Consider the following 18,488-nt stretch of genomic DNA (forward strand, 5'->3'; position numbering starts at 1 on the left):
TTTTGTCCTAGTTCTGAATTAAAGTGTATTTCAGTTCCTTACCTACTTTGTGGATAAATATGTGAATGAAAAGGTATTACGATATTAGTGGGAGACCTTTCGAAGCCTCTTAAGTTTTATAAGCCACTGTAGATGAAATATTTTTTTCTACAATGAGTGTTTGATGGAATATCCTCATGCCCTTAAAGTCCTGTTTATTATTGCAATGTTTGGCTTCGTATTATCCATTTCTATTTTAGAGCTGGTATTAGAATCAGGACTTAAACTTTTTTAATATATATGTAGTTTTTACTGGGCCAAAGGACTTATACTGAGAATTTTAATTCAGTACCTTTGCATCCCATATGAAAAATTTTTATAGTAAAATTACCTATTAGACTTTGAATCTCTTGTAAACAATTTTAGTATATACCAAATAAATTTTGTTAGTGCCACATTAAATTTTTGTTAGTTGCAATCAAAGTAACTTCTTATAATATTTGAGAATTTTGCCAAGTTAACAGAGTAGAAACTTTATTGGGAGTCGACATGAGTAACATGAAGTAAAGACGTCAGATGGTGGTGGGTGAAAATGTTAACAGATTTTAATAACGTTCATTGAAAAATACCATTTTATAGCTTGGACCTTTCTTCACTCAAGTACACTAATAAATTATGTATGTTGCTTGAACAACTAGCATTCCTTTGGACCATTGGACTATGAAAGTCTCCAACAAGAACTTGCTTTAAAAGAGACAGTGTGGAAAAAAGTGTCACCTGAGTCAAATGAGGACATCTCTACAACTGTAGTATATAGAATGGAAAGTCTGGGAGAGAAAAGCTAAAGAAATGGGTTCTAGTTTCAGAATGTTTCTTCATTTAACCTTTCAAACATCTTTAGCTTTTTTGCAAACTATAAATATTTATTTGAATTTTTTGTGTTCTCAACCTTAGGTGCTGGAGCCATAAGCTTTTTAATTTCTTTTTTTTTTGCTTATAATCTTTGTAAAAAGATAATAGTTAAAAAGTGGATTTGTTGGTCTTTAAAAAGTAAATAAAGCAAATTTGCTTTATTTTTTAAAAATACAAAAAAGAAATTAAAAAAAAAAATCTTGATTTAATTAAAAATTTTGCCTGTATAGCCAGATAATCCTACTAAGGTGTCATTTCTCAGTTCTAAAATCTACAAATTGAATTAATAAATTATTGCATTTAGTTTTTTATTTTCTATTTTTAAAACTGACATGATGTTGATAGTAGCAATGGAAAGTACTTCTATGCTAAATACGAAACTAAAAATTCAAAGTAACGAATTCCAAATTACTTTATTTATAATAGCAGTAGATTATAATATTATTTTAAGTTTACATGAATGCCATTTTTAGCTATAGATTGGTGTTAAATTTTTAAAAATTCGTCAAAACTTTGGCAAACACTTTAAAATATATCTCATTACTTTGTTACTGTGCAACTCCTGAGTTCTGTTCTGAGAACTATCTTGTACAGGAGTGTCTTTACATATTGAACCTTTCCAGCCAAAGAATATCATTGTTAAAAAGCTATAATGGTTACTCAGAAGGAGAGATAGTGTGTGTCTTCAATATGAATTTTATTTTCATATTACCCACATAACTTTTTCTGTTATAATTACATATGAATGGCAGATTTTGATTTTAGCTTTTAATAATTTTATTATTCTAATAATTTCATAAGTGCTAATGAATATTTCTTTTGTGATAAATTATAACATCTTATAAAGTTTGTTTTATTTGAATTCTCTTGGAGTACTTAGGAATTGAATTTAGTCTAAAGGTAGTAAGTATGCTACTAAAATATCTGTTTAGATCTGAATCTTTTTGTTCAGTTATAAAAATGCAATATTGAGAATCAAAACTTGTTTTTAAGAGAAGAATTAGGTTCTTTGTAACCTGATTTCAAATAATTATGCACAGTATTTTAAAGTCTGTCTTGGCAAAGTGTAAAATTCTGTAAGGCCTATTCACACTTCCTCCTTCTTCCATATACCTCTGTGGTTTTCCCCATAGTTTCAAGTTTGGTTTTTTGAAATTTATGTCTAAACCAGTAAATTTGGAGGGAGAGGTTTGAGAAGGAAATCTTTATGGCTTCTTAGAATGATGGCATTTATGTGATATGGCAAAGTCTGTAAAAGTATTATAGTATAGCAAAAGAGATTTTACTGAGTAATTTAGATATCTTATACAATTTAAGAAATCTTGGTCATATGATGTCTTGAGTTTGAGAACTATATTATTAGGGGAAGAAATTTCCTCCCAGAGGTGCTGGTCAAAAGCCTTTTGGGCTTAGGTGTTAAATTTAAGTATTTAAGTAATTATATATGAAATTTTACAGAGTTTTACTAAGAATTTTACGGTTACTTGAATGTTCCTGTGATATTCAGATATTTATACTAACTGGATGCTTCTCAAGGCCTTGCCACTGCCGAACCTATGGACAGTGTCACATTTGTGTTAGTTCTACCATGGCTATTTGTGATTCAGGTAACTGAATGTCTTAATTAGGCATGAAGGCTTTATTTTTTTTTTCCCCTTCTCTGATCTAAATTATTACATTTTCCCATTTTGCTCATAGGTTGGTTTTACTTTATAAGATTATAGTTGTTTTCATATTGTGTACATATTTGTATAGATTTCAAAATTAGGTTGTTAATTTGTGGCACTTTATATAATGTTGGTAAGGCCTAACTGCACACTTAAAAATGAAGTAGGGTTATCCAAGCTACTCTGTTTAGAGACTTTTTAAAAACAAGCATCCAGAAATTTTTATAGGAGGTATGAGTGGAAGAAGAAGTAAGATGCTGTGAATAGGCCCACAAACTTTTAAAAAGAAAAGCTTTGCCAGTGTAAGTACATATTTTGATTCTTTCAGTATTCTTAATATCTTTTCAAATAAAGTTCTTGAAAAGTACCCAGTATTGTTGGGTTTAATGTTTTGTGCCATTATTGATTCTTGATATTCAAGCATTTACAAGATAGCATATTTGTTTTTTCTTTTTTTCCTCCTTTTTGTTGGCATCATTAACATTTCATTTGAAATGCATATTCTTCTTGATATATTTGGTTTTTAGCATAAATGTTGTGCATTTTATCTTAGTGTTTGGATTAAAACATTTGTGTTGTTTAGCTTTCTTTCATTTGCTTTGTATATTTAATAATGTACCTTTATTTTCCGGTATGCCTACTTTTTGTATTGTACAATAAATTTATTTTAAGCTGATTTTATTGTTTTTTTTTAATATATAAAAGCAACTATAACATTTTTAAGTACAACAAATGGGATTTTAACTTAGGGAAAAATTATCCTTATGAAGATACTATTTGAAATGTTTATTTTCCTGAGACTGCCTCAAAGTGAAACTAGAAATACTTAAAGGGCTTTATTTGATTTAATTTTTTTTTTAATACAGTATAGTGTTGGTGGGCTTTTAGGGGAAGAGGATGTTTCCTATTGGTTGTACTAGAATTATTTGAATTAGGACCTTTCTCATAGTCCCCTGCCCTCCTTGATTAAAAAAAAAAAAATAGCCCTATTTGCAGAATTTTCCTGCTCTCTGAGGAAGAATGTGATTGGTGTTATTCAATATGTAACTTTCATTTTATCTGTTGTGTCTAAAGAGTAGGAAAAATTGCTAACTGAAATGACGAGTATCATAGTGTTGTATTACAATAAAACTATTTTTGTTAGTTGACTTAATAATATTTTGAGTAGAATGACTATAATATAGAAATTCACCTCGGCTTCTTTCTTAAGGGATTTAATTTTCAGAAGAAATATTTGTATGTTTCCATAACATAATCCAAGTTATAGACTGCATATATTATAGGTCATGTACTTTTAACATTTCTCTATTTGACTAAAACTGCCATACAACTAAAGATTTCCCAAGCATATTGTATAAATTTTAAAACTTGCTTGCTTAATTTGCATTAATATGTGGGATTTTTTTTCCAAATATTTCTTTTTGGACTAATTACTAAGGAATTTCAGTATGCTATATTCAACATATATAACCGTATATGATTAACTTGTTTCTAAAGGTAAATTTTCTTTAACTCATTTGAAGCGAAGGCAAAAGAAATTCAAAATGCTTGTGGTCTTTATCTGACAGTGTAGAATTTCATAGGTATATATGTATGTGGAAAGAGCTGTTAACATGTTGATAATTTATATATAATGTGTGTATATGTTGTATATGTATGTGTTTGTATATTTATTTCATCTCCCTGTTTAAATCTATTTATATTCTGAAGATGACCAATAGTTCTTTCCATATAGTATATTATGTATAAATGGTTCATTGATCTGTATTCCTTTTGCGGTGGCACACGCCTCTAATCCCAGCATATTGGCAGGCGGAGGCAGGAGGATCACAAGTTCAAGGCCAGCCTCAGCAACTTAACCAGGCCTTAAGCAACTTAGCGAGTCCCTGTCTGAAAATATAAAAAAAGGGCTGGGAATGTAGCGCAGTGGTAAGTGCTCCTGGATTCAATCCCTGGTACCAAAAACAAAAAAATAAAATAAAATTTTTGCTGCCCCTAAATTTATAAAGTGTAACATATTCTACTTATTAAACTTGGCTTTGTGGTTTCTGTTGTTACTCTTCCCGTTCACTACCAGTACTGTCAGGGTAAAAGAGTAACTAACAATATTGAGGAACTCCAGCACAGGGAAGACGTTTGACTTTGAGCTCTTCCCAACATTTATTATAAAGAATTGGCCAAGCAGTGTGGTGCACACCTGAAATCCCAGTGGCTCAGGAGGTTGAGGTAGGAGGATTGCAAATTCAAAGCTACCCTCAGCAATTTAATGAGGCTCTAAGCAACTTGATGAGACCCTGTCTTAAAAAAGGCTAGGGATGTAGCTCAGCGGCTAAGTGTCCCTGGGTTCAATCCCTGGTACCCTCTCCCCATCCCATCCCCCCAAAAGGATTCTGTTCAGTTTAAATAATGTACTTTTCAGGTTGACAGTGTATGGAATGGTTTTATTTAGTTTACTATATACAATTTTTATGTTTAAAAAATCTGCTTTACTATTCATTTGTAGAATTTTGAATTTTCTACTGGATGACCTTGAAAATGCTAGAATGCATTTTTCAAAAGATTTATGATCAGTCTATTTAATATGTGATTTCTTCTCAATTCCTATTGTGCCATTTATAGTAAGTATTGTATTTATAAATGTATAATAAAACCAAAACTAGATAGATGTCAGAGATTTGGTATATATGGAAGTTTATTACCAGATACTATGGCCCTAAATTTCATTTAGATTTATTCAGAATGGACTTTAATTAGTCTGTTCTGTGTCATGGAGTCCAAGGGCAAAATTATATGTGAACATACATTCAAGAATATCTAAATTAAGCAATATTTCTTTTATTTCAAAATAACACAGTTAAAATATTTGTTTCTTACATTGCTTAGAAATACAAGAAATTTATTTGGATTGGGAGAGGTTCTTTTATTTCCCTCCCAATCCAATAGTTTATTACTGTAAATACCTAAAAATGTACATGATTTGTTGAATAAATGTAGAAAATTATGAGGACATTTGAGGCCAAATCTACCCTATGTAAAACAGAATTGGCAAAACTTGATATTTCTTAGAGTTCTTAATTTTCATAAGGAGTAAGAGAAATACTTATTTCTGAAACAGGAAGACTGATAATAAATCTTTAAGTAATTCTGTTACTGTGGTATTCAAACTTTATTTTCTATTTATATTTTGTGAGCATATCAAAATAAGGAAATTTTAGATTGACTTTGTTTACCATTTCTGTTGTATAGATGATTGTATTTCTATTTTAGTAATTTTTATAAGTTTTGGGTAATAGAGATTTTTTTATATACTATATGCCATATGTATAAAGCCTGACTTTTATAAGGATTTCCTGACTTCCTGATTCCTTCTAAGTAATTATCACTTTGATGCATTGCTTTTTTGGTGGTATATGTGGTATTTTTTTTTATAGATCATACCCAACAATAAATTATAAAACACTTATTATTGGAAAATGGTCATATATTACCTTAATTTTTAAAACATGAATTATGATGGACTCACAAAGCTCATATTAGAGGTCTTGGGTTGTAAGCTTAGTGGTAGAGTATGTACTTAACATGCTAGAGGTCCTGGGTTGTATATCCAGCACCAGAAAAAAACAAATAAAAAGAAAAACTTCATATTAGAATAAGTACCTAATGTTTACTACTTCTGGTAACTGGTTTCATAACACTGTTAGTCAACTTTTTTTTTTTTTTTTTTTCTTTTTCCCCCAGCACTAGGGATTAAATACAGAGCAAGGCAGGCACTCTACTACTGAGCTGTATCCCTGGCCCCTGGTTATTCTACTTTGTTTTTTTTTTGGTACTAGGCATTGAACCTAGGGACACTTAACCACTGAGCACATCTCCAGCCCTTTTAAGCAAATTTTTAATATCTGAGGATATGGTTTTTCTAGACACAGTATTAAAATAATAGCCTTTGTTTCTCTAAAATATTTATCTTTCTTAAATACTTTTAATTCAGATACCTCAGATGATTGAAATTATCTAGTTGTAATACTTATCTTTTGGAAGGAAAAATTTTTACCTGAAATAGTCTTAAAATTTTTGTTTTCACATTGCATTTCTGGTGATTTTTATTTATATAACAATATACTCTGCCCTGAAATTATACTCAAAACCCTGAGCTATAATTAAATTTATATTTTTTAAACAGCTGAAGAATTTTTTTTTTAAAACGTAGTTCAGCCTTTCTGGATCTTTGTACTTTCATTTACCATAATCTTGTATTTTTTTAGAATCACAGAATTGAGCTTGCAAGTATTCCTAAAGTTTGTAACTCCCACTCCACCCAGCCCCCTTTCCAGATTTTTTAGCACTTTGTTTTTTCTATTAACATATTTACATTTTTTAAATGTTTTTATGTAGTTGTTCTGTTGTATGTTTTGTTTCAACAGACTTTTAAATTTATTTTTAATGATCATAATTGGCATTAGCTAATGTGACTATAGGTTATTTTGCAGTCTGATTGTATCATCAGCATTTATTAAAAGTATTTAATTATATTTTCCAGTAAAAAACAATGTGCTGTAATTAATCAAATCTATCAAAGTTAGAAATGAATGTTATAATTATACAGTAGTTCTAAAAATAAAACATTACTCCGGAACCTTTGAAAGAAAGTGAGTGTAGCAGAAATGTGACTCTAAAAATAAATGTTGCACTGTTGGCTTTTTAAAATAAATTCCTTTGGGGTTAGATTAAATATATAAGTAAAAAAGATTGTACATAAGCAAAAGCTACTCGAGTTCTAAACAAATGTTAACAGAAGAAACATAACACTTTTCTTTACGTATGAACTTTTCCCAGAAATGTGCAAGGTAACTGCCTGCTTCCCTTGTTGTATTTTAAACATTTGAATCAGTAAGTGTCCTCAGAACAAGTTTTCTGATTTTTAATTTATTCTGTTTATAGAACATATTGTCTTCAGTATCAATTTCATAATAGGTGGATTTTTATTTTTTATTTATAAAGAAAAATGTGTATTGTGTTCTTGAAATGTATTAATTTTTTAAAGGCCTTGTTGACTTGTAAAATGTTAAGACTTAAATATTGTTACTCTCAAGAGAATATTATTCTCTGAAATTCAGGTGTACTTCATTGGTAGAGTGTATGCATAGCATGTGTAAGACCCTGGGTCTAATCACCAGCACCAAAAACAACTGATTTTTTAATTCTCAGAATTTAAACTTGCCTGGTTAGCCCTTCTATGAGTTTATAAAAGTGAAAAACCTTAACTTTTAAGAATTGGGCCCTTATTTAATGTAAATTCTGTTTGCTTTTACACAATGTGTACTAAAATAAGAATGTGCTGAAATATTAATGTCAACTATAATTGTAACTAACTACTCATACTTGAACCATTTCATTGTAAATTTCAAATTGAAATCTTGATCTTCAATCTCTTATTAAACTTCTCTTTAGTTCGAGGTCAGAATGAACAGTTTTCATTATTTTGTATGTATCACTAGGGACAACATAAAACTTAATCCTTAAGTTCTGACCTTCTTCCACTAAATGAGATTAATGATGTTATATAAAACCATGGTATAAATTATTAACTGAACTCTTCCCATAGTCTATTGTTTTATTCTTTCTCCTAGTCACTGAATATTAAAGATTATAATGAGAAAATTCAATATAGTATCTTAATTTAAGTATTATACTTTCTTTTTCATTCTTTTATATCATTATTTGTCTTTGGCCGAAAAATTAGATAATTTTAAAAATTATAGTTACTCGTGAATAGGTTTTCATTTCTGAATATTCATGTTGTTTATATTTTCACTTCCAGATCTTTTTAGTATTGTTGACATTTGACAAAGTTAAAGAAAATATATACCTGAAATGTACAAGTCGAAACTTCTTTTCTTCAGTATAGTATAGCTTTATTCTTTAGTATTTTGCATGAAGCCTGGATACATGCATCTTACACACAATTTATAACCTGAATAAGGAAATAGACCAAATAATAGTTTTTGAGATGAGTATTTGAATTGATATGAATGAACATTTTCTATACAATGAAATTTCATTGACCTCTTGATGAAATTATAGGACAATTGATTTTGTTAAAGTTCTGTGGTAACTAATACCATTAGCTCTCTTTAATCATACCATAGAATATGTCTCTTTTATCATCCCTTTTTACTTGAAAGAGAAACTTTAGAGAATGGGATTGAGGAAGAGGGGGAATAGAGCCTAACTTTCTATTTACCTATTAGTGAAGTTTTTCAACTAAAATATGCTATTTCAACAGGACTTGGAGACTATCTTTTTTTTTTTTCTGAAGGAGAACAAAGGAGAAAGAGAATTAGTTTGCTGTGTTTTTAACTAAGTAATAAAGACTTAAGAAGCTGTAATTTTTATTCAGTCTCTAGTGTGTAATTTTATTTTATATCTTCATACTTGCTTACTACAGAACCAGCACTGTTGTTTATTTGGTATGCCTTGTGTTGGGTTTTGTCATGTTATTGTCTACTTATTCATGTGTTAGTATATTTACTTGTTTGGAGGAGCTCTGGTTAGAGGAGAATTTACATATTATGTTCTGTAGTATTTGCTTTGCAAAAAGTTTTAATGAGTACCATTGTGAAACAGGGTATTTTTTGTTAAAAATTTAGGATCTCCTGCAAAAATTTCTTAATACATTAAAACTTTCAGTGTACCTTATGCTTTTATGACTTACATGGCATCAATGACTGCTGCATGAGTATTTTAGGACCTGAGTAGGCTGTCCATTAGGCATATACTTCCATGTCTTGTGCATTTTGCTCCACTTTATAATGCCTGTTTTAGTTTTTTTTTTAATCCTTGTGCATTTTGCTCCACTTTATAATGCCTGTTTTAGTTTTTTTTAACACAATTTTTACTAGTTCTATGACTAAATTTTTTTCCTCAGTCCTTGAGTGAAATTGACTCATGAAGAAGTACTGAATTTATCATATTTCTCATTCATGCACAGTAGTGATCACACATTTGAAATAACCCTGTGTACCTAAAATTGGCAGGAATTGAAAATGGAAACAAATGCCCCATTCATACCTATTCCTTATGCCAAAGACCTTGGAAGTCAGAATTCCTTTTGTCAGATGCCTATCACAGGAAGCTTAGTAGTGTACATATCAGAGCTAATTATAATTATATCAGTCCTTACTTGGGTCTAAACACATCAACAGAAACCTAGGAATATCAAATTTTGAATAGTTGAATAGCATGGCTTCTAGGATCATTGGTAATAACTAATATTTATTGTGATTTAGTATGGGTCAATCATCTACATAATAATACATGTTTCAAGAGTTCTTAAATCCTAATAAAAACTATGAAGTAGGTAAATACTAGGAAGAGGTATTTTATTACATCTATAGGTTCTGATTATATTTTATGTAAATTCCCTAAGGTTGCACACTTTTACAGCCAAGATTTACACACAGATGATTTTGGTTTCAGGGCTCATCCCTTTTGACAACAGACTATGCTTCTCCCATTATGAAATGTAATGAGTGGCTGGGCATGATGGCACTTACCTGTAATCCCAGGCTGAGGTAGGAGGATTGCAACCAACCTCAGCAACTTAGCCAGACCCAGTCTCAAAATAAAAAATAAAAGGGGTTGGGAATGTGGCTCAGGGTTAAACACCCTGCATTCAATCTCTGGTACTGGAGGGAAAAAGTAGTGAGGAATTTGTGTGTTACCTTATTAATAACATTGGAATAGTTCATGAAAATTAAAAGTCTAACAATGTCAAAATCCCCATAGACCAAGATTTTAGGGAGAGTTCGTATTAAAGTTACTCTGTTTAATCTGCAATGATTATATTTTTGTTCTAAAGTATATAGATGGGAAAATTAAATCCAAAATTATTTCATTTAGAGAAGGTCAGTCCTAAATCCTACCATTAAAACCATCCTTTATTTCATTTTTTATATAAGTGCTTTAAAAATGTTCTTGTTATGTACTTCTACAGTATTAAATGCAAATTAGTATGTTAGCACTAACAATTGGTGTTTATCTAACTCTTACAAATTATTTTAGAAAATGCATTTAAAAATTTTTTTGTTTGTTGCCTCTAGATGTCTGTCAGTTAAATTTAATTTAACAATCTTAATCAACCTTTGTCCCTTAGTGCTTTTTATAGAATTCCAAGTATAATTTTCATTTGTCCTATTTACATATAACAGTTCATGATATGATCCAAGAATGAATTGATCTTTGTTCACATCTGTGCTTGTTTTTAGGAAGTGCTTTCTTTTTTCTTTTTTAAACCAGCAACACTAGAATGATTCAGTGATGAAGATCAAATTCCTATATTTGTCTAGATCCATTTATAATTGTCTTTGTATATGTGTTTTGGTTTTAATGATAATGTTAAATCTAAGCACAGTCACAACACAGGTATATGCAATAGATACTGTACTGTGAAGAAACAATTTTGCTGATTAAATTATACTTAAAACCCAACCTATTCCAATCCCTTTACTCTGGAAAATTGGTGGTTTTGTTAATGTACCCATTTTACACTTAAATTGCTCTTTTTAAAATCGCTTTTGTAATAAATGTACTGTGGTACAAGAGTGGTCAGATAATGCTCATTCCTTTTATGAAGTTGTATTCCAATCTTATATGACTATAAGAAAGTGGCTGAAGGAACAGGCTCCTTTGGTTTCAGGCTTCCATTTTAGGGTTCTGGACCCTTATTTTACTTAGTTACCAAATTTTCATCCTTTCTGTGTAGCAGTAATTATTTTCTGCTTGTGTTTTCTCCTCTTCATTTTGGCAGTATGTACAAGTCTTGCTAATATACAAGATTCGATTCTTCTATATATAATAAAAAGTGTATAAACTTTAAAATTATTTTCTTTTCTTTAGGTCTTTTTTTTTCTACCAAGTGAAAAACAAAAGGAATTATTACCCCCTCTCTTTGCATTTCACTAGTTTTTCTTTAAATAGTACACAAACAGAAGTAATTCAGGATGTTTGGCTAATTTAATTTGATGGAGTAGTCTATATAATTTAATCTTAGCATTATTACAATTCATCTGTATATATTAGCCCTAGCATTATTCATTCACTGGTTCATTCTTCATTAAACCAGTATTTATATTTTGCCTGTGTGCCAGAAACTGCAAGGTAATGCAAATGATATGATCTAGCTCATGATGTTTGCAATCTAGGAGACAGTTATTGGATAAATAATTACTGAAATAATTTAAATGGTCATAAGTGATTTACTACTGATGTATATAGATGTAGTTCATTTTAGCCATTATAAAGGAAGTGAATTGCCAAATAGTATCTCTTATAGTGACATTTTTATACATCTGTAACAAACTTTGAGACACAGGGATACAGTGAAGCTACAAGTGTAAGAACATGAATGCCAGTATTCAGAGAAGGCTTACTTGTGTGGGGGGGGAGTAGTTGCAGACAAAAATGCCATCTATCTCTTTAATGTTTTATTTATTTAAAAAAAATTGTTAAGTAATGCAACAATAATAAGTAAGTAATAGAAACCTAAAGAGTGCTAAGTGAGGATATAACAAAACCTCATTTACTCTCGGTGGTTGGGTATGGTTGGTTTTTCCCTGAAAGATAATACTTAAGTTTTAAGAGTCAGAGGAAGAGTGGAATGGGACTGATAGATTAGTCTGGCTTGAAGGTCCCAAAACAGAAAGGAGTTTAGCACATTTGAGAAGGTAAAATACAAACAACAAGGAAGAGTGAGTTGAAGGGGATGTAAGATTGGTCCTGGATGACTTTAGAGATAGGACCATATTATGCAGAGTGGGTGAACTTTCTTGTATTTCAATGTGCATCAGAATTGTTAGGATGTCCAAATTTTAAAATGCAGCTTCCTAGGGGCACAATCCCATAGCTTGATTCAATCATCTACATTTTTAATGTGTACTCTAGGTGCTTCTGCCAAAGATAGTTCTGTGGACCAGTCTCGGAAACATTTTTACAGGGTTTAAGATTCCACATTAAGAGTTGTGGATTTTATTTCAAGTACAACGTGAAACTTGTAAGCTTTTGAGAAGAATGATGTGACTTGATTTTTAAGCATCATTCTGTAGAAAACAGACTAGAGAGAGACAAAAGTTGAGGAGAGGGACATAAGATGTGAGGATGGCTTAGACTAGATATCCTATCCTATTTCACACATATCCTATGTGTGAAAGAGAATGAAATATCTAGTTGGATGCCCAATTTTTAGTGTGAACAATAGGGCTGAAGCTGATGCATCTACTATGATGGAGACCATTGGTGAAGCAAACCTTAGGAGTATGGAAAAAGTAGTTTAATTTAGGCTATTATAACTGTTAAAGGATCTGATTACAAATAAAAGGGAGTTGGTTAACAGTTAACTAACAAGTAGGTGATTATGTTTCTAAAATAACAAAACATCTAAGGGGAAAACAGTCTAGGACTTTTAACTTTAATAAGGTAAACTGCTCTGCCAGGCTTAGTGGTGGAATGTATGTTGGCCTCATGCCTGTCACCTTGTAGTTGCATGCTGGCCATCCCACTTTTAGCCTCACCTGAATGGCAAAAGTGGAAGAAGAAAGGAGAGAAATGAGTAATACCTAAATCAGGAAAAATCTTTTCCAGAAATCCACCAGACCCTGGCCAAAGACAAGGGACTCCAGGAAAGTGTCTTTTAATTGGGCACATTGGTACCACTATTAAGTAGAGATTCTGTTAGAATGGAATGGGTGAGAAGTGGATAATTGGTAGGCAATTAGTAGTGTGAAAACTAACTTCCCTTTGAAATGTTTGGATTTGTAAGATATTTAAGTAATGATGATGGGAAAGAAGTCAGTTATGGGCCCAAACTTAAGAGAATGGTATAAGCTGGAGATGCAATTTTGTGTGTCCAGTGTGAGATTGTAGTATTTGGAGCATTGGTGGTATGTGAGATTACCGAAATAGATAGTGTGGAGTAAGGAGAACTCTACATAATTTTCCTATGAACACATATGAAAATAACTAAGTGAACCCAACCATCATGCCCACCCACAAGAATGGGGTCCTAATTAGAATAAGATATATACTATGCTTCTATAATTTTATCAAAATGGATTCTACTATCATGTATAACTAAGAAGAATCAATAAAATCCAATAAAATAAATCTTTTCAAAAGAAAGAGCACACTTTGCATTGAAATTTTTTAAAAAGGTGTGGGGAGATCAAAGATTGCATTCTAAGGAACTCTCTTTTTAAAAGTAGGGTAGCAGAGAAGGCAATTCCACTAGGGCAAAGTAGACAGGAGAAAAAATCCAGGATAATGTATCAGGTAGTCAAGGAAAAGAACATTTCAAGGAGTTTGGAACCAGAGAAAGTAAAAATAAAATTAAGATGAGGGTTTTTCATTTATATGATAACCATTCTGGTTTTCTTGTATTAAAATGATTAGTTTGAAAAATAAAAATAGTAGATAGCATGGCCATTTTTTATTGTTTGGTAACCTGCCTTCTCCTTTTCAAAACATCTTTATTGTATTTGGGATGTAAAGGTCAGAGAACTTTTGGACTAGAGAACGTTTGATGATTTAAAAAAAGAAAAAGATGCAGTAAAGCTAGGCATGATGATGCACCAGGAATCCCAACTGAGACTAAGGTAGGAGAATCACAAGTTCAAGACTGGTGTGGGCAACTTAGTGAGTGCCTGTCTCAGTATTTTAAAATAAATAAATAAAAAGGGCTGGGGATATAGCTCAGTTATAGAGTGCCCCTGGGTTCAATCTCTAGTACCACAGAATTTTGAAAAGGAAGTTGGGGGAAAGGAGAAGGAGATCTGTAAAAAATGAGAGCTTAAAGTAGACACAAGACAGGCATTGGCCAAAAAAGTGAGGTCCCTGGAAAAAAATGGGGTCACAGTTTTGGTGGCAGGAAGGGCACCTCCTCCAATAAAATAGGACACAGAAAGGCAGAGAGGTTTACAGACACAGCTGGGTTAAGGGGGTATCAGCTTTCTTTTCCTGAAGAGTATGAAGGAAGGCTTTCTTTTGAAAATGGGTTGGGAAGATGTGTGAAGTTTCAGAGAGTAGGGAAGATAGGAAATGTTTGCTGTAAAGTAGGAGAGAAAACTGAAGGAAACCTAGCAGTGTTTTCAGAATACCACTGAGGTTGGTGACCCTGGATTTTTAGCAATGGCAAATACCATCTTGTTACTCTTAGTATCCTGTGACTGTGTCCTGAATTTGAATTTAGGCAGGTAGGAACTACAGAAGATCAGACAGAGTATTTTAGGGCATTTACCAGATACCAATTTTAACGACAGGCTTTGGAATCTATTTTGAACCCTTCCTACATAAAAGATTTGCATTTAGAGGATTATTTTTTTTTCCTTTTAGAATTTGGTTTGTCTTACTTACAACTAATACAGATTACATGAACAAGTGAATTCTGTGTGTAACTGTGCCATGCCTCACCTCACAGAATAAAATATTACTAAGAATTGTAAATACTAAAATATAGATAGATGCTGAACAATCTAGTGATTAAGACCTGAAAAATGGTGCTAGAGTGATTTTATATGCACAGAGAGCAATGTAAAGTTAGACACACACAGATACATATCAAACTTTAAATGGCTTATTTTTGAGGTTCTTAAAAACATCCTTTTCTCGCAGCTTCCTGTGTAATGTGTTGGCACAGCTTGATATTGTAACTTGCGTAGTTATCAAATAAGAAAGGCTGTGAAACTGCTTTGATTAAGCAGTAGAGAAGCATTGTTACATTTCTTTGTGTGTGGTTCATAAAGTACACACACTGGACCCTTCATAATAGAGCTCTGAAGTAAACATGAAAAATAACAGAGTTAAGTGTGTTTCTCTAAAGACACATGGAAGTAAGGGATTTTTTTTTCTTCTCCTTAATATCAAGGCAGTCAGTTAAGAATATTTGGTGGCTGGAGTAACTAGAGTAAACCTATGTCCCTATGCCTTGCTTTGTTATAGTATCTAGGGCATGCTAAAAGAGATGGATCTTTAAACTCGAGTTGAAGACATAATTCTGCCTATACCACTGCCAAAACTTACTTTTTTTTTTCAGCAGAAATAGAGCCCCATCTTTTTAGCAATCTGATTTATATTTGTATTTATTTAATTTTAATTTACACAAGATGGAGTCTTTGTAAGAATCTTTTGATTCCAATAACCCTGATTTTATTTTTCTTTGAAGTAATATGTGTAAGTATTTGGTGACCAATTTTATTTCCTGTGTTATTTTGCTTTTAGGTTCTTCATCTCTTTGGGGTTTTATGTAGTTATTTTTTAGTTATAATAAAAATTATTAATAAAACAACATCTATTCTAGAAGTGTGGCATCTTGTCTTCTGTCTAAACACATAATATGATATAAACTAATCTTCATGAAGTTTTACAAATATTTGTATTAGACAGGAAGAGGTTGGGAAGAAAGTAAATGAGAACTTTGTCAGGGGAGTGCATATGCTCTTTGGGGTTGTCACATGGGAAAGGCAGTTTTGTTTTCAAAGGAATAGCTGCCTTTGACCTTGCTCAAATTTCTATTTTTCTTCTACTTGCTACTACTTAATTAGGAGTACTGTTTTTCAAACCACACAAAGGTATATTGTTAGCTACTTTTATAATCAAGTATAAAAGGAGAGATGCTTGAGTTCATTGGTATCTTTTTAGACCATTCATTGACATTTACCCAAATAATATGAGCCACTGAGATAAGAAGCTGTTAATTTGTTGCCAATGCTATTGTATTCATATTTGCTTTTATTCACATTAATCTAAAACACTTTTCATTTTTAGAGGTTTAAATACAAAGAATAAAGATAATGTCTTTAACATTTTTCCATTTGATGTTTGTGGTATTGACATATCAAACTGAATTATTTATTTTGTTCCCCCGTTTTCCCATTTATAAAAAACACCTTTGGTTAGCACCTCAGTATAAAATTAGTGTCTCTGATATCCCTATAAATTCCTTAGTTGGTATTTTCTGATTTCCTATCACAACCTATTTTTATTTTAGTTTTGCATTGTCAAGGAAGTCTCAGGTATTGCTAGGAAATCTGTTGGCCTAACATAGTTAGCAGTTGCAAGCACTGGCCCTGGTATCAGTCATTTTGGGCCCAACTCCCTATTGGCCACTTAAAACTCTGATGTCCTGTTCAAGTTGTTTAAATATTTTAGCCTTCAGTTTTCTGTCAGCTGAATAAGAACAGAAATAATAATACTTCAAGTACTTGCCTCAGTCAAGAAAGAGGAGATGTTTCATCTTAACATTTTGTTGTGAAGATGTAATTTAACATTTTGCTTCATGATGTGTCTTCTTAGCTTACCAATAAGTGAAATTATTTCTGCTAATCTACTCATTGATAGATTGAAATGGTTTGCTTAAAAGAGTTTATTATTTAGCTTAACTATGAGCAGAATGCTTTGGAGCTGTTGTTTTGAATATGTGTGTGTGTGTGTATGTGTGTGTTTATGTTTATATACACACACACACACACACACATATATGTTTTTATTTATTACATATATTTCTCATTAATTAATTAATTTGGTACCAGGGATTAAACCCAGGGGCGACTACCCCTGAGCAACACTCCAAGCTCTTTTTATTTTTTATTTTGAAACAGGGTCTTGCTAAGTTGCTGAGGGCCTGGCTCAGTTGCTTAGGGCTGAATTTGCTATCCTCCTGCCTCAGCCTCCTGAGTTGTTGGGATTACAAATGTGCACTACTGCACCTAGCTGACCTTATATTTTTTAAGTGAGATTTCTGTAAGATAGAAATTTCCTTTAGAATAAAATTTGCTGTATGATTTATTTCTCTCTTTTGAAATTACCATATGAGAACTTCCTGTATTTGTGTACAAATTTAGAAACACGGTCATGAAATGGGTGCATTACTTTTCCCATAAAGGATTGATTCTGATTCTCTGATCTTGTCATTTGGATTAGTGTTGTCTATATATAGTATATTAATATCTTTGAATAAATCATTGGAAAGCTTAGGAACATGTAGCATCATACCTTAGACTATCCAATCATAAAAGCATTATAATTTTGTTTTAAACATCCTTACCAATATTAAATAAGCTTAGTAGTAAAGAAAGAGGAAATATCTTTGATCACATATACATTGTATAGATATATTTACCTTTGCCTTTGAGGCGTTTAATTTATATCTGTTGGCAACTTAAAATTTTCTTTTAGCTATACTATAATAGGTTCATATGTGTTTACATGACCTTAAGAAAAATATTTATGAAATAAGTCCGGAAGCTTATCTTCATTTAAAGGCTATAAACAGCCAACTTGGAGTGAAGCTTTTAAAACAAAATTGGATCTGCAGGCATGATGGTTTATTTAACAGATGAAGAGAGTATCTATTCCATGACAATAGATACTGTGATGAACTGGAAATGAGAACTCAGTTTACATCAAACTAGACATGATAGAAACAGAAGGGTGGTTTTTCAGTTACCTGCTGTATTCTTTTCATTAAAGCCACTCCAAAAGACCTAAGTAGTCTTTGTATGAAGACAGAAACTAGGATGAAAACCAAGGGAAATGTTAGTTTTGCAGTTGCTAATAGAGTTGACATAAAGTAGTTGGAAGTAAAGTGTAAAACTGACAAACCAACCTTTCCACTCTCTGTCCCTTTCTTCCTCCTCCTTTTCTTTCCATTCCCCCTTCCTTTCAATATTTAGCAAAGGACCTTTATGAATTAGAGCTAAATTGCTATTTAATCTTTTGATTGCCTTCTGTCCTTTGGATAAGAAGATCTCTTAAGGACAATGCATTGTCAAGGTCAAATCCTACAGAACTGAGAATGCAGATGTCTGAGTTTTGTACCAGCTGTACCACTAGTTCACATGTTAAATGAACTTGAGCCAAGCCTCAGAATCTCAGTGGTGGTAA

The 18,488-nt window shown here is 31.7% G+C and overlaps 1 protein-coding gene across 7 annotated transcripts in view; it reads left to right on the forward strand.

Moving 5' to 3' along the window:
• Positions 1-18,488, forward strand: part of Gls (glutaminase) — a 74,634-nt gene that overhangs the window by 42,809 nt on the left and 13,337 nt on the right. Inside the window, exon 15 of one of the 7 annotated variants that reach the window (XM_048808193.1) lies at positions 678-3,234. The exons of 5 other annotated variants lie outside the window; for them this stretch is intronic. In XM_048808193.1, the coding sequence (XP_048664150.1) occupies positions 678-824 (147 nt within the window). In that variant the 3' untranslated portion in view covers positions 825-3,234. Of the gene's footprint in view, positions 1-618; positions 3,235-18,488 lie in introns of those variants that run through there. One more of the 7 variants, XM_048808194.1, reaches the window with a different exon arrangement.

Source organism: Marmota marmota, unplaced genomic scaffold (genome assembly GCF_001458135.2).
Source record: "Marmota marmota marmota unplaced genomic scaffold, marMar, whole genome shotgun sequence".
NCBI classification, from domain to species: Eukaryota; Metazoa; Chordata; class Mammalia; order Rodentia; family Sciuridae; genus Marmota; species Marmota marmota.